This window comes from Nycticebus coucang, chromosome 5 (genome assembly GCF_027406575.1).
Source record: "Nycticebus coucang isolate mNycCou1 chromosome 5, mNycCou1.pri, whole genome shotgun sequence".
In the NCBI taxonomy this organism is placed as follows: Eukaryota; Metazoa; Chordata; class Mammalia; order Primates; family Lorisidae; genus Nycticebus; species Nycticebus coucang.
This window is the reverse complement of record NC_069784.1, coordinates 51,159,610-51,185,919: the sequence shown is the minus strand read 5'-3', so window position 1 is coordinate 51,185,919 and position 26,310 is coordinate 51,159,610. Positions and strand designations below refer to the sequence as shown.

Here is a 26,310-nt window from a genome sequence, read left to right as displayed (position 1 = left end):
ACTTGATCTTGGGTAACAGTTTCAGACTACCACAGTAGCTGGGCACTGAGCATGGAAGTTTTCATCATAGCTGGATTCTCAGTCATTGCTCACTGAACAGGGATACTTGTGACCCACATGAGCCATAGAATTTTTTCTCATGTGTCCACGATCGTGAAATAAAAAGCAAAGAACACTCTTGGCAGACAAACAGCAGACATTCACTTTGCTTGACTCTGGCTGCCTCTTGCAGGCTCTGTCAAAAGGTCTAACGGCTGTTTTTCACATAGGGTGTAGATGACCATATGGAAATTAGTAAAGGCAATGTTATGTTAGTGGCTGCTTGTATGTGGCAATGTCCAGAAAGAATAGAATACAGTGTGTGCATAGAATAGAATGTCCTCTGATGGTGACTAACAAACTTAGGTGTGTCATGAAAGCAATAGAAACTTATGGCCTGTCTAGAAATCATTTTTCTTTTTTTTGAGACAGAGTCTCAAGGTGTCATCGGTAGAGTGCTGTGGCATCACAGCTCACGGCACCCTCAAACACCTGGGCTTAAGTGATTCTCTTGCTTTAGCCTCCCAAGTAGCTGGACTACAGGCACCTACCACAACCCCTGGCTTTTTTTGGTTGTAGTTGTCATTGTTATTTGGCAGGTCCGGGCTGGATTCCAACCTGCCAGCTCTGCTGTAGGTAGCTGGCGCTCTCGCTGCTAAATAACAGGAGCCAAGCCTAGGAACCATTTTCTAGGGGCAATAAACACATAGTCTAAAACCCCAACTAATAAAAATTGTCATGTTTCAATTTAGAAATGGCTTATTAGCAGAAAACTGGTCTATAAAAGCAAAGAAACAGACTTCTGACTCTCCAGAAAGAAAAAACAGGGAGGGGGAGAGATGTTTGAAAAATAATTTTCATTTTTGTGCCATTTCCCCAAAGTGATAGGGCTGAAGGAGAGGCTTTCCAATAAAAGGCACATTACCTGTGAATCCGGGGGAGCAGACACAAGTGTAACGACTGATGCCATCCATACAGACACCATGAACACAAGGGGCACTTGCACAGTCATCAAAGTTAATTTCACAGTGAACCCCTGCAGAGAAAACCGGGAGAAGCCATTCAATGTCACCCCAGAAACAGCAAGGCTGTCTGTCTGCGATGCTGTGTGCTAACAAAGCTCAGGGGGACCCGGCCAGCCTCGGGCAGCGCGAAGCAGCAGTTCACAGAGCGCAGCCCAGAGACTCAGGCAGGGGACACTGGGGTCCATTGATGTCAGCTGTTTATGGTGGCTGTTTGCCCTTTTCACTGTGTTGACAGTCACATTGGTGGTGCACAGGCAAGGGACAAAGCTGGTGGCATCATGGCACCACACTGTACTAGCAGTCGTTCTTTTCCCCACCTCCACTGCCCACAGTAAAAGCAAGCAAGCAAAAATGCCAGTTCACGGAAAGTGTGGCTTTGGTGAAGACGTTAAAATGATTAACTTCACAGTTTTATTCAGTCTTAAACCCCGAGTGTTTGTCTACTACCCCGTGTGATGAAATGGGAAGTCATAAAGCACGCAGAGTACAAGAGCTGTCTCCAGGAAAAGCAGTCGAGGGCCCGCTGGAGTTGGGAGCGCAAATGGCTGCTTTCTTCATGGAGCCTCATTTAAGTCAAAGAACAACTGACAAACCAGGGTTATGAACACTCGAGTATCTGGCAGATGTAAGTGAATAAAGAAAACCTATCATCTCAGGAAAGACAATTGACTCTATTTTTTGGCATAGTTAAAATTTGAGCTTTCCAGTGAAAATTACGATTCTGGAAGATTTGCTTGCACCCTATAAGCTTGGCAGCTTCCCAATAGTTAAAGACATTTCCAAAGAGATTGGTAATACTACTTCATTTTATCCTTTGATATTATATAATGAAATGTATCTATATTTGTAAGATTTATATTAGTCAGGGAAGCAAATTGTCAAAACGACCAAAAAGTGATATAGCAATATAATTCACATGTAATTAAGGTGCATTCAAAATGCAAGACAGACCAATCAAAGTGTGAAAAGTTTATTGGTGTGATATGAGATTCCACACTGCAAACTTTAGGAAACAACCACTTACTGGTATTTGGCGTGATAGCAAAGAATAATACGCACAGTTTTCTGAGAGGGCGACTACGTGTGCCTCTCTTTTTCAATTACTTCTCTGGGTGAGGCTGTGTTTTCGGTATCTACCCCAACCCAAACTACCCATTCTGAAGACTGAAGGAAAAAGAAGCTGTGAGACACCAGCTCTCCTCTTCAGGGGACACATTAGAGATTGGCAAAGCTGTCACACAACGGCAGTTGTCACTGACATATTTTCATTTTGGAAGTAGTGATTCTTTCATAAAAAATATTTTATTTATGTTAACATGTAATCTGTATGTTATTGTCATTTTAAATAAATATATAAATAAATATTTTTAAAAAGTCTTATTTTAGTTTCTAACATGGTAAAGAAAATCTCTTCGAGATTCTCAGTCCTTTCAGGAGTGGGGCTGCCACTCCGTTGATTGTGCGCAGTCAGTTACAGGGCAAGCCACTTGTTCTACTTTTCCCCAAGTCTCAGTATGGCACTTGACTAGTCTTTAAAAAAAAGATTATAGGCTCACCAGAGTACAATTAAGTGGTCAGTTAAGTGGAGCTGAAAATTTTACACTTTCCCTATATGCAGCCAAAGATAGTTTACCAAATAGAACAAAATAAGTCCTGATTTCTGCAGAAGCATTCCCAAAAGGCAAAGATCTCAAATATTTAAGTTCTAGGCCTTCTTTCTTCTGGACTAAATTCCAGAGCACAAAGTGCTATCTTCATGTGGAGGTACGCTGCTATCATCCTGACCTACTCCCCAGATGAATGTAAGAGTTTGTCTGTGTTAACACAGATATGACTATAGGTATGAATAACTAATTGTAGGAATCAATCAATCATTATTGTTACTCTTATTTTGTAAAAATATCCATGGTATTTCACTAGCATGAATTTAATGATATTTTCTAGAAATGCCAGAAGAATACTTTGGTACTTTAAAAAAACTAAAAATAAAACCTGGTAATAAGAATATAAAAAACAAAACATTCAGGATAAATTCCATGTTTATAATTCACTTACTCTTTGCATTAATATTTATTGGTAACAATTATAAAGGAAACAGAGGTGACCTGCACAGAGTCACGGTTGGGACAGGACAGCTGAGATCTGAACCCTCTCTGACTCCACAGCTCTCTACACTTTCCACCACACCGTCCTTCCATAATGAGTGAGGCTGCACTGCCTCGCAGGCCAAAATGCGGAAAGGATTTGCATAACCTTGCAGACCGGTGGATACCTTCAGGAGATGTTTCCAGCCCTTGGCTGACAACCCCATTCACTCTCAGCCCAGAAGGCAGCCCCACATCATGAAACCCTGGTGATCCAATGCCACCCAGACCCCTGTTGTCCTGGTATTAGTCCAGCAGGAACAGTCATCTGGATCAAGCTGGGCCAACGAGCTTCTCTCCCTGCAAGGCTGACCCTGTGTCCTCTGCTCTGCAAACTGCCCTGCCTCCTGCCAGTCACTCCAAAGCCTCATCATCGATTCTTGCTGGGAATCCAGAAGAGGTTCTATGTGTTTACACTAAATTCATTGTTACTGGGGTTTGTGGTTGTTTGCTTGTTTGTAAATAACTCTTAAGCTAGCTCAAGTAGGTCTCTATTACATGAAACTTAAAAAAAACAAATTTAAAATAGTTTTGCCATCATAAAAGCTCAGATGAGAAGAGGCAGTGAAAGTGACTCCGGGTATATACCTCACTTCAAGTACCTGGTGAGTGAACACCACAATCTCAACAAGCAAACTGGTAAAGTGCCACTCCCTTCCACACCCATCCAAAGCCTGAACTACCAGCATACACCATTTTGTAAAAAGATCAGGAATTCTTCCTCTGAAACTTGAGAGTCTAATCATAATACCTCACTTAATGGACTTTCCACCCAAGTCCCTGGTATGTGCCAGCTCCTTCTCCATCCATTACAGGCCGACATTTCTTTATGTTGGCTGCCTCTCTTTGCTTTAATTCTCCAAACAGCTGCAAGGAATGGATTTGGCAGATTCGAGAGATTCTGGGTCTTTCTTTCCTCATTCTGCCTGCAGACAACTCACACTGACTTCTTGCCTTCTCGGTGACAGCCACATACACCGTGCCTCTCTGTCCTCCCCCCGAATACACACCTGATACATCCTGGCACAAGGATAGAATCTCGGCGAAAACAACCTGCTTGCCAACCCACCCCTCGCCCAGGTTTCCAGCATGTTTGTTATGATGGGAATGATAGCAAAGCCTTAAACAGCCCCTCCATTCTAAAGGCATCCATTCAATTGCTTGTAAATCTCTCAAATTTCTTTTCGTCCTGCAATTTCTCAAGTCTGGGGACCAACCCAGAAGCAAATTGCTTTTGGAAGTTTTCACAAAGACCTATTCAGCCCTTTTAGCAAGTTATCTAAATGTGAGGAGAGGAAGGCATTTTCAGCTGTGACTGCATGGGATGTTTTTCGTATGCTTGAGCAATTCAAAAAGGACTTTGTTTTCAAACTTGGCATGTACGAGGTCCTGGATAGAGACCAGGGCCTTTGACAAGTCTGAAGAGATGGATTTGGAAATAACAAAATAAAATGAGGGCACCTAACTACTTCTTCACCCTCTGCCCACTATGTAGGTCATTTTCCTCCAGTCCAGAATGAGTTCTCAATAAATCACTCCCTTATATTGGCAGGTTCCTTTCGAACAAAGGCGCACATTGGTTAATCTTCCACTAATGTATTTTCCTTTGATCTGAGCATAGTACTTCTCTGTCCATTAACCACAGTTGTGACCATAACCATTCATCTAATAAGTAAAACAGAATCCAGTGAAACCTGTGAGATGCTGCACCCTGAGAACATAACTCGCCCTCAACAAGGAGCAGATGCTCTCACAACTGACAAGCAGTCATTCAACCAGGGTCAGGGGACAGCACTGAACCCTGAGGGTGGGAAATGGCAGCTCCACTTTATAACTTCTCTGATGTGCTGCAAAGTATCTCCTGCCCCTGAGAATCTCCCAAGATGCCTAAGGCCCCACCAGCGAAAAGGGCAGAAGAAAAGTGTCACATTAAGAACACTGGATTGTAAACGAGGGAAGAGGGAAGTAAAGAAGAAAGAGACGAAGGAGGGAGGGAGGGAGAGGGAAAGAGGGAGGGAGGCAGAGACTTCATCAATCTGGGTGAAGTGGGGCGGGGGAGGGAGGTTAAAGAAAAAACAAAATGAAATTAAGCCACTAAGGTGAGAGGATTTTCTATTTTAAATAATAATTTCCATTTTTGGAGTGGTGTGCCCCCAATATACTTTCACACAAAATTATCAGCTTTCCAAATTCTCCACTGTCTAGTGCCATCTGCCTGTGAGATGTCTGGGTGTGTGGCTTTGGCTGTACTTCTCAGAATCAGGACTATTCTTTATGTATCTGAGCATGTGCCAACAGTCTGAGACATCTATATAAATTGTTTGTGAGAAACAGTGACAACTCACACCACACACAGGCAGGGTGGACTTACCTGATGTGCCCGGCTGGCAGTTGCACTGGTAGCCATTCACCAGGTCGATGCAGCGCCCATCATTCAAGCAAGGGCTGCTATGGCATTCATCAATCTGGTCACTGCAGATGGCACCTATGTACCCAGGATTGCAGATGCAGGTGTAGGAATCAATACCATCCTGGCACTGGCCATGGTGGCAAGGATCAGGGTCACAGTTGTTGATATTCTCCTCACACAGCACACCAGTGAAACCTTTAGGAGGTATTTTCCAGTGAGTCTCAAAGACAAAGCAGCCACCTCCATTCACTCTGCACATCCCACGTGGCCAGCTAATGCTGCTGGTCTTAAGCAGTAGAAATTGACTTATGCTCACTGATTTAGGAAGCATCATGGAGAGTTATGCTTACGACACAGATTTCCAAATCAAATTTTAGACCTTTGTGACTGATTAAGAGTTTCGTTGCAGAAATGCTTCAACTGCATCTTCATTTATTTGGCTTCAGCTTGTTATAGCACAAAACATTTTTCCTTTATGTATTTATCTCTGTATTCTTTTTCCTCCCAAACCCAACATATAGCTAAATAATTTCTTACCTTGGTGAGGCAGATAATATTTTTATTTCTCTCAATCCCTCCCAGTGTACTATGCATATATACTAGTTTTTTTTTTTTTTTTTTGGCCGGGGCTGGGCTTGAACCCGCCACCTCCGGCATATGGGACCGGCGCCCTACCCGTTGAGCCACAGGCACCACCCAACATATATACTAGTTTTAATATGTATTGAATAAAATGAAGTAATTATGAGCATTTAAAAGTAAAAGAAACTAGAGTTCTTGTTTTCCAGGTTTAAACAGACTGACATCAAACCTCTCCCTAAAAGGAACCATTAGTCCTCTCTTCCCTTTTAAATGTGAGTTTAAGGTTTTTAATCGTTCTCTAGTGAAGCTTATCCTCCATAAAAACAACCTGGCCAGGTGTAGACAAAACCTGGAACTTCTCCAAGAAGAAACAACTATTTGTAAAAAAATGAAGAAAGTTACACAGGTCTTCCTAACTTAGTAGGTCTAATATTAGACATATGTAGTATTAACTCTCTGTACTGATTTTTATTGACAAAATTTGCTTTTCTGTGATTGGAAAGAAATCACACACATAATGCCTACAATCCTTTAATAATCCATTCTCTAAAACATAATAGTATCTTGAATAATACGATAACTTCTCTGTCAAGGAGTCAGACAGTAAAGAAGTCCACTTCTTCTAATATATTCTAGCCCCTCTGCGATATTGGTCTGTGTAGAAGCAAATATGTAACAGAATATCTGGCTGACTGAAACCACTCCCAAGTGAGAAGTACAAGTGCAGACCCCCACTGTGGAACACGTGTGAGCAGACCCTTTTGACTCACGCAGCAGAAGTTAGCAAAGAAGCTCCCAACACCTCCCGTTGGTACGTGCGTACTGGAGCTCTCGTCATCTCCACACAGGATTCTCAACACTGTTAGGTGCCCTTTGTGCAAAAAATCTCTGCTCCTGTTCACATTCAGCCTTTAGATTTCTGGGCTTTTTTTTTTTTTTTGTTATTTGGCTCAAGAAATACAGAGACAGGCCTCCTGCTGAGAAACTCCAATGAAAAATAGCTTTTAACTGGAATTCTTCCCTTTCCTGAAGGAGTAAATCAAGCCAGCTGGAAATCACTGCTGCCAAAATCTGTCCTAGAAAGATGTGGACACCAAATGGAAATATCCAGCCAGACCACTGTTGTGGTGGAGAAAGAGGCAGGTGTTGTAGGAGACAGTGACAGCATCAAAAAATTTGTTGGGCTCACACCTGTAATCCTACCACTATGGAGGGCGAGACGGGTGGATCTCCTGAACTCAGGAGTTCAAGACCAACATGAGCAAAGCAAGACCCTATCTCTACATATAGAAAAACTAGCCAGGTGTGGTGGCGGGCACTGTATGTAGTCCCAGCTACTAGGGAGGCTAAGACAAGAAGATCACTTGAGCCCAAGAGTTTGAGGTTGTTGTGAGCTATGATACCATAGCACTCTTCTCCAAAGTAACTGAGACTCCATCTCCAAAAAAAAAAATCTTTTGGAAGAAGCTCTCTCTAAATACAGAGTAGATCCTGGTAGTGCACTGGCCCAGTAAAGCAGCTTGCAGAGGACAAGGACTATTAGCCTATTTTATTCAAATGGAGCTACAAAGGGATGAAAGTGGAAAGAATCTTCTTACCTGTGGCACACTGGCATTCATAGCCATTCGGGTGATCGATACACTTTGCTCCATTTAGGCACGGAGTACTGGAACAGTCATCAATATCAATCTGGCAAACTGGCCCAGTAAAACCTTAAAAAGGCACAATGATGACACAAGTCAATAGATTATCCTGTGTCTTCCTTCACTATGAGAATGATGTCTAAGGAGGGGTGGGTTAGGCAACTGGCAGGGATTACACCAATGGGCCAGCAAGCATAGACCCCAAAAGGTTACTGGATCAAATGGGTAAAGTTCAGGGCACTTGTGGAATGTATCCACATCACAGTACAGATTTCACCTCTAAATAAACCAAGTAGGACAGAAATGTTATAGGCAAAGCTCTCAAACAAGTAACTGTAGCTTCACAGGCAACAGGAATCTTCTTCTCTGAAGAACAATGGGAGAGGCCCTAATCTATGGCAGACAGTTTGGCATATATTCAACCATAGCTTAGGGAAAAAAGAGGAAAGACAGAAAATCTTGGAAAAAATTGACATGTGTTGTCTATTTCTGAACTCATGGGGTGAAATGTCTAAAAATAATAATCTCACAGAGTGCCTTCAAGAATATGACCCATGGGAAAAAATAAAATCCTGAATAGCCTACAACTAAGACTTTTGTGAAGTATGAGTATTTTGAAATATATACACAGACAGAGAGGTCATGGGCCATTCAAGAATAGACTTGGACTTCTGGCCACAGAGGATTTGGAAGATATACTAGCTAAAACAAATTCCCACTTCTGTACCCACACACTCCTATCACCAAGTACTCGTTGTAATGATCTCCTCATGTACAGCCCACACACACTCTATCCCTCCTCCCTTCTCTGTGGTCAGCTGTCTTTATACTTTAAGAGAAAACAGAGGCAGGGGGTGGGACTTACCAGGTGGACACAGACACTGGAAGCGATTGACTTTATCCACACACTGCCCATTGTTCACACAAGGGTTGCTCTGACATTCATTTATCTCCAATTCACAATGCACACCTTTGAAACCTGAATGAAATGGACCGCACAAGTGGCTTAGAAGAAGAGAAAGGCATAGTCCAGCCAAGAAAAGCACAAATTTGCAAAGATGGCTCCATACGAGCATAAACACTTCTGCAAAGAGAAAGGGGCTCCTACCCTGATGGGAGCAAGTTCCTCTGAGCATTAGCAGGACTGTGGAAGACTACGAGACATCCATAAAGACACTGGGAAGACCTTGTCATGTAAACAAACACTGTTCCACACTTTCTGTGACCAATCCACGATTTAAGGACTGTGCCCGGCCCAAAGTGTCCCCATTCTATGTTCCCAAAGACCAGTAAGTTGGAACCATGGCTGCTCTCAGGGTGCTGGTCAAGGTCAGGAGGCCCTTCCAGGCTAGAGCAGCCAGCATCCTTAATTAGGCAGAGTAGCCAAGGTAAGCTGCCATCTGAAACTGGATATGGCTGCATCCTCTGAAGTTTCAAGACATGGTCTCTGCAGAAAAGCTCTAGAATAGAACTAAACATGTGCTTCATTTTCGATAAATGGCAAGTTTCTATATAACTGCAGGTAAAATGTATTTCTATAAATGGAATGATGGGGTATTATAATAGACCAGGAGATCAGAAAAGCTCACTATATAAAGGATTCTCATAGTAAATTATTTCTGAAATTTTCTATTACATGTACCTGAATTTTGACATAACAGGCTTATTTAAGTTGGTCTACACAGCTTTAAGGATTTTAGCACTGCCTCAGTCTTTAAGTAAGGGGTTTGCCTGAGAATGCTGACTTCCTATACCCCTAGTCAGCATGAGGAACTAACTGTTAACAGAACTACAGAATTAGTATTGTACACCGACTGTTCTGCTAAGAGAAGTACAGTGCAATCCCCCTCTCTACTGGGCCCATATACCTGGCATGCACAGACATGTGAAGCCTCCAATCTTATCGAGGCAGGTGGCATCATTCTGGCAGGGGTCTGAATGGCACTCATTGATGTCCATCTCACAACGAGGCCCTGCATAACCCTTCAGACACTCACAGTGGAAGGCACCATCCGTATTCACACATTTCCCTGCATGCTCACAAGGGTTGCTATTGGCTGCAAGACAAAAACACCGATTACTGGGATCAAAGCACTTTGAAAAAGTTTCCACAAATGTGGATTATAAAAGGGGACCTGGCCAGACACAGTGGCTCATACCTGTAGTCCTAACACTCTGGGAGGCTGGAGAGGGGGGATTGTTTGAACTCAAGAGTTCAAGACCAGCCTGAGCAAGATCGAGACCCCATCTCTACTAAAATCACAAAAATTAGCTGGCACCATGGCAAACATGGGCAATCCCAGCTACTAGAAGCCTGAGGCAGAGGGACTACTTGAGCCCAGGAGTTTGAGGTTGCCGAGAGCTATGACAACACCACTGTAGTCTACTCAGAGCAACAGAGCTTGACTTTGTCTTAAAAAAAAAAAAGAGGGTCTGATGTTTATAACATCAGAGCCAGGTCTTTAACGATCTCACTATCAATTTTCTATTTTCTTCCTAAACTTTCAAAAAAGAAATAACACTAATCTCAACTCTTGTACATTTTTGCTATTTCAGTTTCTCCTCAAACTGTCCCGGAGGTAGGGCTTCTACTAAGAGTCAAGTATAGACATCTCATATACTTCAGTCCTGGAATGGAGTACACACTACCGTGACACTGAAAGGGTTAGTTATAAACACTAAGCATGGAATAGGAGAAACCTGAGGTTTGGTGTGACACACTTCGAAGAGTAAAATATGCTCAGTTGCAACACTTGCTAAGCAAAGCCTCGGTGTACTCACCCATGGCACACTCATCTACATCTTCCGTGCAGTCAGCCCCTTTGTATCCTTGAGGGCAAGTGCAAATATACTGCCCATTCAGGGGGTTGGTGTCACACAGTGCCCCCTTGTGGCAAGGATTGCTGATGCATGCATCATCCAGATGGCACAGGAGACCTGTCACAGGGTGGGGCAGAGGAGAGCTAAGAGAAAACGTCCCTCACTTGGGGAAGAGCTTTCTCTTTCACCAAGGAGGGAAAACCTTCACAATCCAACATGGAGATGAGGCAGCTTCCCCTTTGCCTGATCCTACCTGAGGGACATGCTGTAGCCATCAGCAAAGCAACTAGCTACTCCAGACCACCCCAGGGTTCTGATAACTGAGCCCTCAGCTAGACCTCTCCTCCAGGGCAGAGACATCTACAGCCCAGAAAATAAGAAGAGGAAGACATGAAAATGAAGTTAGACACTAAAAGTGCGCCAAATTTAGCAAATAAATAAAATCAGCCCAGTTGATTTGAATTTCAGATTAACTTTTAAAGTATAAGTATGTCTCAAATAGGCTACACATCCTGTATTTTGTCTGGCATCCTACTTCCCCAAAATTCTGTTACCTTATGATCATGGGGCCACCAACATTTCACTTGCCTTAGAAGAAAAAAGCAACCGAATGTCATTAGTCTCTACTGGGGCAGCGTTTTTTAATAGCAGCAACATTCCTGATTCAGGTGCCCCTAGGTCTCTAAAGATATTTACTAGGCTTCCTGTTTTGTGTAGTTCACATGGGAACTGGATTTTCCAGTCTGCAATTAACTTAAAAACAGGTAACTAAGGCTTCTTCCACAAAGCTGGAGGTGGGGTTTTTGAAAAGGCAGGGTATAAGGACATTTCAAAACTGCTGGATAGAAGTTCTTTCAGCTAAACTATTCTTCCATTTCATTCCTCCCTACAGTGCTCTCCTACTCTTAGAACTAGCAACTGTTAAATTGACAGGCTTGAGCAATGTTAACTTTACAGACCGTAAAAATCTTTCCTTAAACTGTCATATGCCAAAGGGGGGAGATCAGGAAGTGACCCCCCCAAAGCAGTTTTCATATATCTGGTTAAGCTGGACAGACAAGTCAACATGCAAAACCAACTGCCATTGGTATGCGTCAGACACTGAGAAGTGAAAGGCACTTCAATGCTTCTTTTTGCCAACTCCTTTTGAGTAAATATATTATTTCTTCTTCAAATAAAGTCTGTGAATCCATTTATTAGTCATAATACCATAGGTGGTTTTCAGCTTAAGATCTTAAGGACTTCAGCAGATGCTCCCAAGTCATGGTTACTAACTTTCCTTTTTTGGAATGCAAAACTAAAATACATAGAGTTGAGAGGAGAGATACAGTTGTAAGGAGGAAGACTAACTCCATAGCACTATGGCCAGTAGATTACACTTCCAGAAGAACAGTCCTGAGTGGTATGTTCCTGCAGATGGTAATTCATAAAACACAGCTATCGGGATGACAAAAAAGGCAGAAGTCCTGTCCCTCCCCTGTTCTTCAGCTCTGTCCTGCTGGTCTTACCTGCCTTCCCCTCTGGGCACATGCAAGAGAAGGAGGCCACACGGTCAATGCAGGTGGAGCCGGGAGTGCAGGAGGCGAAGGCACAGTCGTCGATGTTCTCGCTGCAGTCCTCTCCGCTCCAGCCGTTCACACACACACAGCCGTAGCCTCCATTGCGGTTGGTACAGGTCCCCCCATTCTGACAGGCATTGGGTTGCAGCAGGCACTCATCCACATCCTCTGTGCAGAACTGTCCTTTTGGGGAGAAAAGGACCTTTGATTATGGCCCTTGAGTCTCAAAAGATTAGTACCATATCAGTCCCTGTACACGATTCACCTTTAAGAGCTCACAGTAGACCAGACACAAACACGAATTTATTAAGGCCCTGGAGCCTTCCAATGATTTTCAGGGTAGGTCATTTCAGGAAGAACTCTTTGCTCAGAAGTTACTGCCCCTAGAAACTCTGACAAGCCATCAAAGAGAAGGTGAGATCTGTAGGACCCCTTGACTCAGTTAAATCCCTGAGGCAATGAAGACACAAATAAAAAGAACAAGGAGAGAGGAATCTATGAAGGGGCTAAAGAAAAAATAAGAAGGAACGTACACATCAAAATGTTAAGGGCAACTGTCTGGACTGTGCAATGTCAATGTCCTGCTTATGACACTGTGCTGTAAGATGTCACCCCTGGAAAACACTTGGAAAAGGGTCCACGGTTTCTCTCTAAATTAACTCCTATGAAACTACAATTATCTCAAACGAAAAAGTATAATTTTTAACAAAGTTAGTGTAAGCAAGGATAGAGAGAAGAGATAAAGGATGAGGAAAAGCCCCGGGGAGGTGTGGACAAGAAAGGCAAGGCCCAGAGTGAGACTGCGGCACACTGATCTCAGCTTGAGGCCCTGTGCTTAAAGAAAGCAGATTTGTACAATAAAACACAAAGAGCCCACTCAATGTAAAAAGAGATGGAAAAATCATGCTCTGTGTGATAAAGAGCTCAGAGAAGGACGCTGACCATGAGACCCTACAGCTCTGAGGGAGGCCACTGCCCTTCACAAAGAACAAGATGAAGTCTCCAACTTACAACCGAGAAATGTGTGATCAACAAAAGCAGTTAGGTGCCAGGCCACAAGAACTATAAAATAAATAAATGAATTGGCCCTGCATGGGGTCTTTTAAACCAGTTCAGAAAGCTATCAAAGGGAATTAACATTTAGATCATACGAATTCTCTAAAACATGACAAGTTGGTGACACTTAACAAAGGTCAAGGTGTCCTTCATTTCTGCTTTGTAAATGAAACGCAACAAATAATTTTTTTTTTTAATTTTTTTTTTTTTATTGTTGGGGATTCATTGAGGGTACAATAAGCCAGGTTACACTGGCAACAAATAATTTTTAAAAGGCAATCCGATAAAGAGGCCTCTTAATGAAAATGTTTGTACTTAGAAAATTCCAAGGCTCTCCCTAGTCCCCAGAATATCTAACAGTTCAACTGGCTCATGTATTTGTTGAAGGCTTACACTATGCTCAGCTGTGCAGCCATCAGCACTGGCAGGGGCTGGTTGTGTCTGTCCTAAGCAAAAGACCACCTCCTCTTTACTCCTATCTAACATGTACCTCCATTACTACAAAACTAGCATCACTTCACTGCAATTATTTGTTGGCACCTTCATCTTCAAAGACATGGCTGCAAGGAGCCTGCGTTTAGGGATATATATATATGTATGTATTTAATATTTCAAGCAAAAAACCCGCTACCTATGATGGCAGAACAGGTATGTGGAAGTCTCTGGAGCTTTGTACTCAGCATCCCCTTTCCACGTTTCTCTCCTCACTCCATCCATACAATTCCTGAAGGAACCACCATGTCTTTACATGATCAGACAGAGCTGACTGGTCCAAGGCCAGAATCTGATCCAAGCTACATCACTGTATTTCCTTCCCAAATTATTGGACTAGGGCTAGGAGGCTGTTCTGCAAAGAAAGTGATAAGAGTGAATCAGGAGATAAAATCATGGAGGCATTCAAGTTCTTGGTTCCAGTTGTTCCTGAAACCCAACTCCTCCTGAATTCATTCAGTGGCATACCCATTCTGAGAGATGTCTGTTGGAAAAGGGTGACCTAATTTGAGATGAGGAATGCAATCCAAAGCATCAACCAACACAAACTGAGTGAGTGAGAAAGTGAGTTAATAAGAGAAGGAAGGAATGAGTGGATGACTACGGCAGTGAGTGAGAGAGGGAGGGAAGGGGTGAGCCATCAGGGTGTTCATGAGGGAGGGAGGGGTACTCGGTGGCAATCCTCTCGACCAGGGCCAATGATGCCATTTATTAAAGAAAATGTCGCTCCCTTACAATGCTCAAAGTAATGACAGCTGTGTCACTGGGATGCAGGCAGGATTGAGAAATGAAAACATGACCAAGAAGTAGAAGAGCTGGTGTAACTTGGAAAATCACTGAGTCTTGTCTATGATATCAATGCTGCTCATCAATCAATTTAGATGTATTAAGGATCTGTGATGATTCCGAGAAATGTAAGTCATGGGTGTCTAAAAATATTTTGTATGTATTTCTTTTTCTTTTTAAGAAATGAGATCCTGCTCTGTCCCCCAGACTGGACTGCACTAGCACCATCACAGCTCTCTACAACCTCAAACTCCTGTGCTGAAGCGGTCCTTATGACTCAGCCTCCTAAGTAGCTGAGACTATAGTAGGAATGCACCACAAAGCCCAGCTATTTCTTTTTTGGGTCAGAGGTCCTAGAGATGGGGTCTCCCTGTATTGCCCAGGCTAGTCTTGAGCCCTTTGACTGAAGGGATCCTCCTGCATCGGTGAGCTCCCAAAGTGCTGGAAAAACAGGAGTGAGCAACTATGCCCAGCCCTATGTTTCTTATGCATTATAATACTCAGGCACTGAAATAATGTATTAAGACAGACTGGGCAAATCAAACAATGCATGCAATGAATTCTAGAAAAGGGAAGCAGCAGACACTGATTGCTTACGATGAAGCAGCCATTGTGGTTGGGGTGGTCACAAAAATGATCTCATTTGTAGCTAAGGAAACAGACTCAGGTAAAAACAACTTGCCTGTGTGAAGAATATAAGAGAGCTGGGTTTCCTGACTCCAAAATTCCTAAGGAAGATGTGAGGTGTGAACCATATCAAACCATCTCTGCAGGCCTTGCTTTTCCCTAGGGCAAGGGCAGGAAGGCATGGAAAAGTGCAGCAGATGGAAGAGGAACAGAGGGCTCAAACAGCTGCTTACTAGTAAAAAAAACCTTGTGGTCGCAAACTTGCACCATTTTTTGGATGGTGAAATGGAGAATGACTTTTGAAGACGAAATGCCTTCCCTGAACACCTTAGAACCGTGTATCTGTTAGACAGTGTTTGTCAGACACATGGAATCAAGAGATCTGAGAGCACACTAGCTTATAAATAACTTTCTACAGGATGAATCACCCATCCCTAAGGTCCAGGCCCATTTTTTTAGAATGGCATTCTATCCCAGTTTCATTTTGGCCAGAAGTTTTTTTCGGCTTATTATATAATTTTATCAGCCAGTTCTAGAGTTCAGTATGAGGAAAATGGTAACCAGGATGGCCATGACTACAATGGCTTGTTCCAAACTCCCAATTGCTGAGACACTAAACGTCCTGCAGGTCACCACCTCCCCAGCACAAGCCTGAAAATAAGAAACCCAAGACTCAGAAAGTAAATAAGCTCCCAAGTTTAAAAAGGTGGTAAATGAGAGCACTGCCATTCTAACTCTCTCCAACTACACACAGCAAAATTGAGCATCTAGCCCTGGACTTGATCAATAGGATCTACAGACTAGGCCCCTGGTCCCAGGAGCTTATGGTATCCTGGGAAGACATAATGCAAAAAATAGTGAAGGGACACTCACTAAAGAAAGGAATAAATCCAAAAAGGTCACTAGATATTGGGGTAGGAAAAGCTCTTGGTATCAGTGCCTAAAGTATCCAATCTTTTTTCTTTTCTGCCACACAGTGGGCCACACATTAAATACACAAACACTAATGACAGCCAATGAGCAAAAAACAAAACAAAGCAAAAAAGTTCATGCATACTTTTTGTGAGATCCAGCACCACGGATAAGCCAGTCCTCAAACAATACGCATGTGCACTGTGGACCGCAGGCTGGACACCCCTAGGAAGCACTAGATTTACTGTCTAAAGTTATTAGGCTTTTCTGCACTACTCCATGGCAACAAACACCAGCCTGGCCTAGAAGGAGAAGGCTTACTGAGAGATGTAGGGTCTTGAAGATATCAAAATGACAGGAGTGGATTCTGTGGCTGGCATATTACGAGAAGGAAAGACAGAAGGATATCAGAGGTTTTAAATTTAAATATGAATTCTAAGTTCACTACAACAAGCAAAGCGGGGAGTGAAGATGACATGATCGATGATCTATCTAAAAATGAGTTGGATGGCAGAATGCAGGAGGAACTCAAAGCAAACAATTTTCTGTTAATAAGGTTAGGGGAGAGAACGTTAAGTTATGAGCTACCTAGCAAATAAAAGCCATTGGTGAAAAGGGAGAGCTGCGTTCTTTCCATGCCCAACCATGCTCCTAAATCTTCAACTGAAACAAGTCTCAGCATGTAACAACACTTCTGTCAACACACACACTTTGCTGGTGAACTCCCAATATGTTGCACAAACCTCAGTTAGGCAAGTTTTCAGGGGAAATAATTAACCTCTTAGTAATTTCCACCTGCAGATACTGTAAGCTACTGCCCTTTATTATCAGTACTAAGGCCCAGTTAGGTCCTTTTTCCATTTTCTACAGGCAAAAAAGAAAGAAAATTGAGTAGAACCCCTGTAGGTTGACTTAAGAGGCTGTAACAAATTGGTCAACATACAGAAGTGGTCAACCTAAAGAATTAGGCCTTAGGACATGTGATGCATGTCCAGTCTATGAAAACTCAGTCAACTTGAGGAGGTGGCCACTGTAGGAGGTGGTCAATTATGGAGGCTCTATGGTAATTTTGTTTTTTAGAACTCCCTTCTCGAATACCCACTATGAGTCTCCACTCATCTGAAATAAAATGTCAAACTATCAAATCCTTATGTGACACCTTAAATACTGCCAGCCACCTATTACCAGTGACAATTTTCTGGCAGATCATTTCGGACCTGTAAACATACTCAAATCCATACTCTCCTCCATACAGGTTACCCTTGCTACCAAGGCTTCCTGCTAGACCCCAGAAATCATGTGCTCATCACCTCAGGGCCTCTGCACTTGCTGCTCGACGCTCAAACACTCTTCCCCTTACCCACAGGCCTGGTCACCTGTCCTATAATAACAGGATCCCTAAGTGCACACCTCCCCATGACTTCCACCACTGCATCCACTCCCTTCCATCCATCCTGGCCTATTTCACACTTTGTGATTTGATGCTTCTTTTCTATTTGCAACCCCTTCCCTCATCACACTGTTAGCTCCAGGATGGCAGGGACTGTACCTACCATTCACCTCAGTGTGCATGTCAGACACTGGTGACAGTTGAGGCAGAGAGCTGAGACACCCTCTAATGTAACATGCTCAGTTCACAGAGGAGGAAATGAGGACCAGCGAGGCACATGGAATTCTTCACATTTACAAAGCTGGTTGGCAGAAACAGACATTCTCACATGCTAAAAAAGACTTGGGGAGGTGGGATTATTGCACATCATTCAACACAGAGAAGGGGAATCCAAGCTGACTGCTGGCGGATAAAGAAGAAGAAGACAGCTGCTCATGCTAAGGCTCTGACAACACAACACTCCTAGTCCTCCATTACTGACGTAAGTACCTGGCACTGGTCAGACGGCACGACACTCCTAGCCCTCCATTACTGACGTAAGTACCTGGTACTGGTCAGACGGCACGACACTCCTAGCCCTCCATTACCGACGTAAGTACCTGGCACTGGTCAGACGGCACGACACTCCTAGTCCTTCATTACCGACGTAAGTACCTAGTACTGGTCAGACGGCACGACACTGCTAGTCCACCATTACTGACGTAAGTACCTAGTACTGGTCAGATGGCACGACACTCCTTGTCCACCATTACTGATGTAAGTACCTGGTACTGGTCAGATGACTACTAGTCCACCATTCCTAACGTGAGTACCTGGTACTGGTTCAGGACGAGGGTCACTTTAACACTGATTGTTCTTGTTTCCCCGTCCTATGGTTTTACAATAAGTAAATGAGGTTATGTCACAGCCTTGGCAGTAAATGTAACAGAGTCAACCTTAGAGGTCTGTACTAAAATGAAAACCATGGCCTGGCCTTTGTTTACACCATCCTCTAGTCAAGGGAGTGGGGACACTACACAGCTCTTGCACACAGGGATGCAAACAGCTCAAACTATATCAGTCTGAAGTTACAAGCAACAAACCATCACTCTGACTTGGAGTTACAAGTAACAGGCACAAAAAGGAAAAAGGGAAGGGAAAAGGGAAGGGAAAGGAAGGAAAGCGACATGAAGATTGCTGAGCCTTATAGTTTGTGGAGAAGTCCTCACCTTTCGGCTCAACTCTCAACTCTGAGGCCTGTGGGAAAAGTTTTATCACATCAGTGCTCTTGTTAAGGGTCAACTCTCATTGCAACAACAATCCCCACACAAGAAACATATGAAAGAGGAACTTGGCTGGCCCTTGCCCTGGTCCTGCCACCTTACACTTAGTGTTTAAATCCAGAGAATTCAGTTTCTGATCCATCTTTCCAACCAGCCATCACTTGGGCCCCCGAGTTTTGGAGTTTTGTCTCTTTCCATATCAGAACACGGCATTTTCATAATCTCAATCCTACAAAACCTCTGCTCTAGACACAGAGTTGCTATTCCACTGCTGAAGTTCAAGAGCAGAAGACACATCTGACTGTTCTTCAACCTTCTGGGACTACAGCTAGGTGAAACACTCTGTGTAAACACTGGTGTCTACAGGGCCTGCCTAATCTTAAAGGCACAGCTGAAATATCACTTTCTCAAAGAGACTTCACCTTGCCTAAACCAATCTCAATCATTTCTGCCTATTAATATGCTCTATAGACAGGCTTTACTCCTCCTGCAAGGTATTTCTAACTGTTCAGAATTTCTTAGATGCTCACATGATCAATGCCTGTGTTTCTCACTAGACCATCAGTTCCATGTAGAAATGGTGGCAGCTGTTCACCGCAACACTGAGACCTCAGCACTTAGGACAGTGCCCAGCAAGTAACACTAGTCAAGAATTGTTCAGTAAACAAAGCAAACACACAGACTTCAGAATAGGGGAAGATGTTGGCATGTTATGAATCTGATGAAGGCTTGATAACTAGAATCTACAGGGAACTCAAATTAAACAGTGAGAAAACAGCTAACGACCCCCTCTATAAGTGGGCAAAAGACTTGAACAGAAACTTCTCTGAACATGACAGACAAATGGCCAACAAACATATGAAAAAATGCTCATCATCTTTAATCATCAAAGAAATACAAATCTAAACCAGCCTATATCACATAACCCCAGTAAGACTAGCCCTCATTACAAAGTCCCAAAACAGCAGATGCTGGCATGAATGAGGACAGAAGGGAACACTTCTGCCCTATTGGTGGGATTGCAAATTAATACAGCCTTTTTGGAAAGAAGTATGGCGAATCCTCAAAGAACTAGAAGTTGACCTTCTATTTGATCTTGCAATCCCATTACTAGGCATCTACCCAGAAGAACAAAAATCACTTTGAGACAAGATATTTCCACCAGAATGTTTACTGTGGCTCAATTCATAATCACCAAGTGATGGAAGGAACCTAAGTGCCCATCAACCCATGAATGGATCAACAAATTGTGGTATACGTATACCATGGAGTACTATTCAGCCATTAAAAAAAGTGGAGATTTTACATCTTTTACATTTACCTGGATCAAGCTGAAATACATTCTTCTTAGTAAAGTATTGCAAGAATGGAAAAATAAATATCCAGTGTGCTCAATACTAATATGAAACCAATATATAAACAAGTAAATGCTCATATGAAACTATTAGTGTGGGGACAGAGGGAAGAAGGATGTGGGAGGGGAGGGGAGGATGATTGGCAGAAGGAGGGAGGGCATGAGGCGGGATCTCACCCAATGTGCACTTTGCCAGGGTATATAGCACACCCCAGGGGTGAGGGCTCTTTTGCAACTGGAACTTTATCATGGAAGTGAGAACCCTGTCATCTAAAAATTTGTACCCTCATATTAATTTGAAATTTTAAAAAAGAATGGCTCAGTAAGTGTATGCTGAATGAGTGTTTATCTGCTTCTGTTTTCTCTCTCTCTTTTTTTTTTTTTTTTTGTAGAGACAGAGTCTCACTTTACCACCCTCGGTAAAGTGCCATGACGTCACAGGACTCACAGCAACCTCCAGCTCTTGGGCTTCCGCAATTCTCCTGCCTCAGCCTCCCGAGCAGCTGGGACTACAGGCGCCCGTCCCAACGCCCCGCTATTTTTTGGTTGCAGTTCGGCCGGGGCTGGGTTTGAACCCGCCACCCTCGGTATATGGGGCCGGCACCTACTCACTGAGCCATAGGCGCCACCCGGAATTCGTCCTAATCTCCAAATAATAATCATCTTTCAACTCTCCCTCTCATAGCAACAAAGAAGATCTTCTCTGTTCTGTTCACACCAAAATTTCCACGATCCCCTTATCTATATCCACCAGTCCACAGACAAATCTGTCATCTCAATCCCATTCCTTTGTCACTAAACTCCATCTCACTTATACACACACAAGGTCCCCTCCCCTTTCCGCATTAACACTTCACCTCTGTCCCAAATCCCCGTCACAGTGGACACTTCCCTTCTTTAACTGAGACCTAAGCATCCCCAGCAAGCACTGTCAGAACCATCTTCTCCGGCAGGACTCTTCTGGTCCTCCTCTTGCAAACACCTCCACCAACGGGGAAATACAGATAAAAGGGTAGATTTCAGCTTTATTTCCTGACACCACTACTGACGTCAAACAGTAAAAATACATGTACCAGGTTATTTCTAGATGCCAGACATGGTGAAAGTGCATTATACTGATTGTCAAATACAGTCTTCATATACCATTAGTTCAGTTGTACAGATTTAATACAAACCTGGGCCACAATGAAAAAAATATTAAAGTATTTCGGGGAGGGAAGAGCTGTGAATTTTGAGAGATGAGGTCAATCCAGGAACAAGTGGAAAGCTGAGTGCTGCAATTCATTCGCTTGTTTGCTTATTCAACAAATACATGTATGAGGACAGCGCACACCTGCTCTGCCTGTGTGTGTGTGTGTGTGTGTGTACATACACACCCACATGTGCACACCATGTACCAGGCCCTGACCTATGCACACTGGACTGAAATGGTGAACCGGTCACGGCTTCTCCCTGCCAGAACTTACAAACAGTGGTAACATAGAATAACACCTGCTTTAAAAGACACTCGCTGCCTTGGGAGCACACAGTAGGGACAATAGAAAAACTGGAAGGTGTAAATTCTACAGGAACGCCTGCAGAGAACCCAGGGGAGTCTGCCAGGTTGAGGTTGTGTGCAAGCTTGAGAGCGTGTGGAGGGTGGGGTGGGGGAAGAGTATCTCAGGCAGAAGGAAGTGATGTGTGCAGGCTTCAATAGAAGGCAGAGCATGGCTCATTTGAGGCAATGAAAAAGACCAGCAGGGCTGAATTCCAAGGCATGCGCGGGAGAGTGGGGAGATGTGGCTGGCGAGGGAGTGACACGAACAGCCTTGGAGCTGTATCCAAAGACAAGGAGGGCCCACTGAAGCCTTCTCAGCAAGCAACAACTCGGTCCGTTTGTGTTTGAGAAAGCCCACTCTGCGGCAGGGAGAACGGACTCGACTCATGTCACCCTTCCAGGTCAGCAGCAATTCCAAGCCCTGGGAGTCCAGACCCCTGTGGCCACAATAGCAACAAGACAGCCTGTAGTGCATCTCGGGCAAATTCCAGATGCAGCAGCACCAAAGAGCATCCAGGCTCAGCCACGGAGGGCGAGCTGTGGAAGCTGGCCGGGGCGGGCCAGGGCGTTTAGAAAGCTGACCTCTGTGACAGCAGCTTCTCCACGTGGAGGAGAAAGTGGTGCCCAGCTCAGTCTGCTACTGGGAGGCCCTCACTCTCTGGCCCTCTGCTCACTTCCTCAGGCTGCGGGGCTGTCAGGCCAGTTTACATAAGAGAGCCCCCCTCACCTCCCTGGGAGGAGCAGCTGTTGGCAGGTGGGGAGTGAGGGGATCCAAAGAGCAGCAGCCTCCCCTCGTTAGGAGCGAGCAGTTACTCTGTGCAGAATGACTGAGGTGGAAAGAACCGAAGGGCACCTATTGAAAGATTCTACAACACGGAACACTCAAGTTGGAATGAAAGCACACTGTGAAAATCATTCACTTCTGAAGCTGATATGTTTTAGGAAAAAATTGGTTCTGTGATCTCAAGACATTTACACATATGTAGGTTTTTAAAAGAAAGGAAAAGTCAAGTAGGGCATCAGACAGACTCTGACGAAGGAGAGGGCTGAGAGGCAGAGGATCTAGATGAGAAGAGTAATTATTAAAGAAAACCAGAGCACAATGCAGAGAAAAACCAGGACTGGAAGCTATGAAGTACGGAACTGACACTGCACGCAAGGAACACAAAACATGAAAAGTGTGAGAACCTCTCGTAAATACAAAGGGAGAACCAAGCAGGTTAAAATATTAAGAGAAGATCTGAGGTCGGGGGGAGAAGAACGGAGACTCAGTGGAAAGGTAATGGGGTGCCTGAAGGTGGGGCAAAGGCATTCTTTTCTGAGTTGAGCACAGATCTGAGTCTGCAAATCCAAAGGGCTCAACAAGTCTAGGGAAAAAAACAATTAATAAGGAGAGTTATACCTAGACAAGTAATGGCTAAAGACTTGTTTTTAAAGACAGAGAGAGAAAGGCAGGATAGCTGCCACGAAAGAGGAAACCCCCTCTGATATTAGATTTCCCTATAATACTCTCCACAAGAGGCTAGGGAATCATCTAGAAGCTTCCAGAGATTATTGTTTGACCCAAGAATTCGATATCTAGGGAGAGAACTGAATCTTTTCTTGTGCCTCTAACAGTATCTAGTATGTATATTAGATGTAATAATTCTTCAAGAAATATCTATTATTGAAGTAACTTACAACTATTCTGTGGGATCATGAAAAGCCATGAAGCGACACTGGATCTTCCCAGGAATGTGGCCCAAGCTAGTCACTGAGTATAAGCCCTTAGTGTATAAAGCGACAGATCAAAGGAGGTTTTATAAATATCTAAGAGTCCTGAAAATAGGCCAACGTGTACCTTCCCTGCAAACAGAAGTTACTCAAAGATACGGCATCTGACTCAAAAAATAATCAAAATAAAGAACTCAGAAATGAAAAAATTGTGACAAATATTGGGATGGTTAACACAAATCAAGTTCCATGTAAAACTTAATCTGAGAGATTATATATTGGGCTATAAAACATTGTAAATAAAGAATATTTTTTTAAATCCAATCATCATAATTATAAGAATGAATTGTTCAATATAAAATGAATTCTTCAATACCACATCATATAAACAAAATCTGCAGAGTGACAGGAAAACAAAGAAGAATTCCCCATTTTACACGTAGGGAATCAGTAAATACAGTGTCATTTGTGACACAAATAATTAGGGAAGTCAAGTTACTCAAGTCCAAACTTTTCTAAACACACTTTCCTATCAAAATGCAAATCCTAAGCCCTGTAATTTTGGTCACTGCACTGCTGTCTGTTGTGCTCGTGGGCCAACCTCCACTTCCCTGAACGACCCACACACAACTTAGATTCTTCTCCTCTTGTCTCTCCTGTGTCCGGTGAAGTCAACATCTAGGCTGAGGGCCAACAAGGTTACCTGAGTCGAGGATTCTTACCTTAGTCACCTGCCAGAGCTCCATGCTCACGCCATCTCACAAGCACACTCACCTTTAGACCTCACCACAGACAGGCGTCCTCCCATGCCCACACCTGCACCTGATTTATCCCCCTCTAACCTGCAGAGTGAGCCCCTCCCACACGCTGGCCTCAGTGCCCCCTCTGGCTGCCTGACCTCACAGTCTAGCCCAGGCTCTGTGGTGGGTCACAGGTCCTGTCCCCTGAAGTTCTGCCCTATACCCCTCTCTTCCTTTGTCGGAAACTCTTCCTTTCTCTGCAGTCTGTGCAAAGTCACTCCCCAAACTCCCTTTCCTCTTTCCTCAACACCCACTTTCTCTTTAACCTCCTGCAGTTTGGCTTCTCTTCTTTGTGCTGAAACTGCGCTTCGGAAAATTTCCAATAACCTCAAAAATTCTGATTAAGCTTTTGCAATTACCATATTTATTGGAGTCTGCTGGTTGACACTCATTCAATAACCATAGTTTTAAAAAAAATTGTTTTGGGAATGTCAAAATAAGTAAAAGCAATTCCCAGTCTTCCAGAGGCTAACAGTCCATTGGGTGAGCTTAGCGGCTATCCAGTAAGAGATGTAAAATATTACAGGAGCTGCCTAGAAGTGCATAGAGTTGACTCAAGGCCAAGCCTATTGGCTGATCACTTCGACTCAATGTTGCCCCATGGCTGAGCTCTCTTCCCACCTCTCCTGCCTCTCCTTTGCTTGTCTTGCTTCTTTGGATCCCCTTCCTCATCCATTTCTGCAGTGCAGACATTTTTCTTACACTTCATGTCCAAATACTCACTACTGTTTATTTATTTTATTAAATCATAACTGTGGACATTGATGCATTTATGAGTTTCAGTGTACTGATTCGATACACAATGTGAAATGCTTACATTGAACTAACACATCCATCACAACTATACTCTTTTCTTAACAGTTTTGAAATGTACCACTGCATCATGCACATTAGGTGAGGTCCCTCCAAATACCCTCCCTCCTCCCACCTCCCCCCTCCTCTCCCCTCTCTCCTACTTTCTGGACTATAGCTATGTTTTGCCATTCATAAGTGTGTAGGTGATTATATATTGATTTCATAGTAGTAATGAGTACACTGGATACTTTTTTTTCCATTCTTGAGATACTTAAAAGAATATGTTTCAGCTCCATCTAGGTAAACATAAAAGATGTGAAGTCTCCATCTTTTTATGGCTGCATAGTATTCCATGGTGTACATGTACCACAATTTGTTCATCCATTCATGGGTTGATGGGCACTTGGGCTGTTTCCATGTCTTGGCTATTATGAATTGGGCTGCAATAAACATTCTGGTGCAAATGTCTTGTTGTAAAATAATTTTTGATCATCTGGGTATATAACTAGTAGAGGAATTGCAGGATTAAAGGGTAGGTCTACTTTTAGTTCCTTGAGTGTTCTCCAAACTTCTTTCCAAAAAGGTCATATTAGATTGCATTCCCAGCAGCAGTGTAGAAGCATTCCCTTCTCTCCCCATCCAAGCCAAACATGTAGTTTGGGGATTTTGTTATGTGGGCTAATCTTAGTGGAGTTAGATGGTATCTCAAAATGGTTTTGATTTGCATTTCTCTGATGATTAAGGATGATGAGCATTTTTTCATGCGTTTGCTGGCTATGCATCTGTCTTCATCAGAGAAGTTTCTGTTCAATCCCCCCCTTCTCACTCCACACACTTTCCTTTATAGACTTTACATATTCTGTGGTACCCCCAAAATGACTTAGAAGCCGAGTGTTCACCCCCTACCTTTATTCTGAGCTCCTGGGTTCTCCTGATGTCTCTTTTTCACTGGAAATGCTCCCCTCAAAGTTACCATCATCTCTATCCTATTTCTCTGTCAACAGCCCCCACATTCTCCCATTACTCAGATGTAAGCAGAAATGAACTCTGCTCAATTTCCTCCCTTACCTCACCAAGTACTTAAATCATTTCCAATTCCTACCCGTGCTTCTTTCAAATTCACATTCATTCATACTTTCTACCTCCTATTGTAGTTATGTATAGATTTTCTTATTTCTTCCTGGTAAATTTTACCACTCTTTAAAGACAGAAATTAATTTCTTTTCTTTGTGTCTCTTATAGCCTCTAGCACAGTAGACTGGTTGAAGTAGTTGACTGTTCCGTAAATATGTTATTGAAACTACTCACAACTATTCCACAGGAACTTGAAAAACATGAATTAAGTTAAAGCTAGACACTGAGTC

General features: G+C 43.3%; 1 protein-coding gene across 2 annotated transcripts in view; it reads right to left on the bottom strand.

Moving 5' to 3' along the window:
• Positions 1–26,310, bottom strand: part of NOTCH2 (notch receptor 2) — a 155,013-nt gene that overhangs the window by 37,728 nt on the left and 90,975 nt on the right. For both annotated transcript variants that reach the window (XM_053590948.1, XM_053590949.1), the window contains exons 6-12: positions 12,172–12,405; positions 10,625–10,780; positions 9,712–9,900; positions 8,709–8,822; positions 7,799–7,912; positions 5,580–5,813; positions 965–1,075 (exon numbers count right to left, since the gene is read on the bottom strand). In XM_053590948.1, the coding sequence (XP_053446923.1) occupies positions 965–1,075; positions 5,580–5,813; positions 7,799–7,912; positions 8,709–8,822; positions 9,712–9,900; positions 10,625–10,780; positions 12,172–12,405 (1,152 nt within the window). The remainder of the gene's footprint in view (positions 1–964; positions 1,076–5,579; positions 5,814–7,798; positions 7,913–8,708; positions 8,823–9,711; positions 9,901–10,624; positions 10,781–12,171; positions 12,406–26,310) is intronic.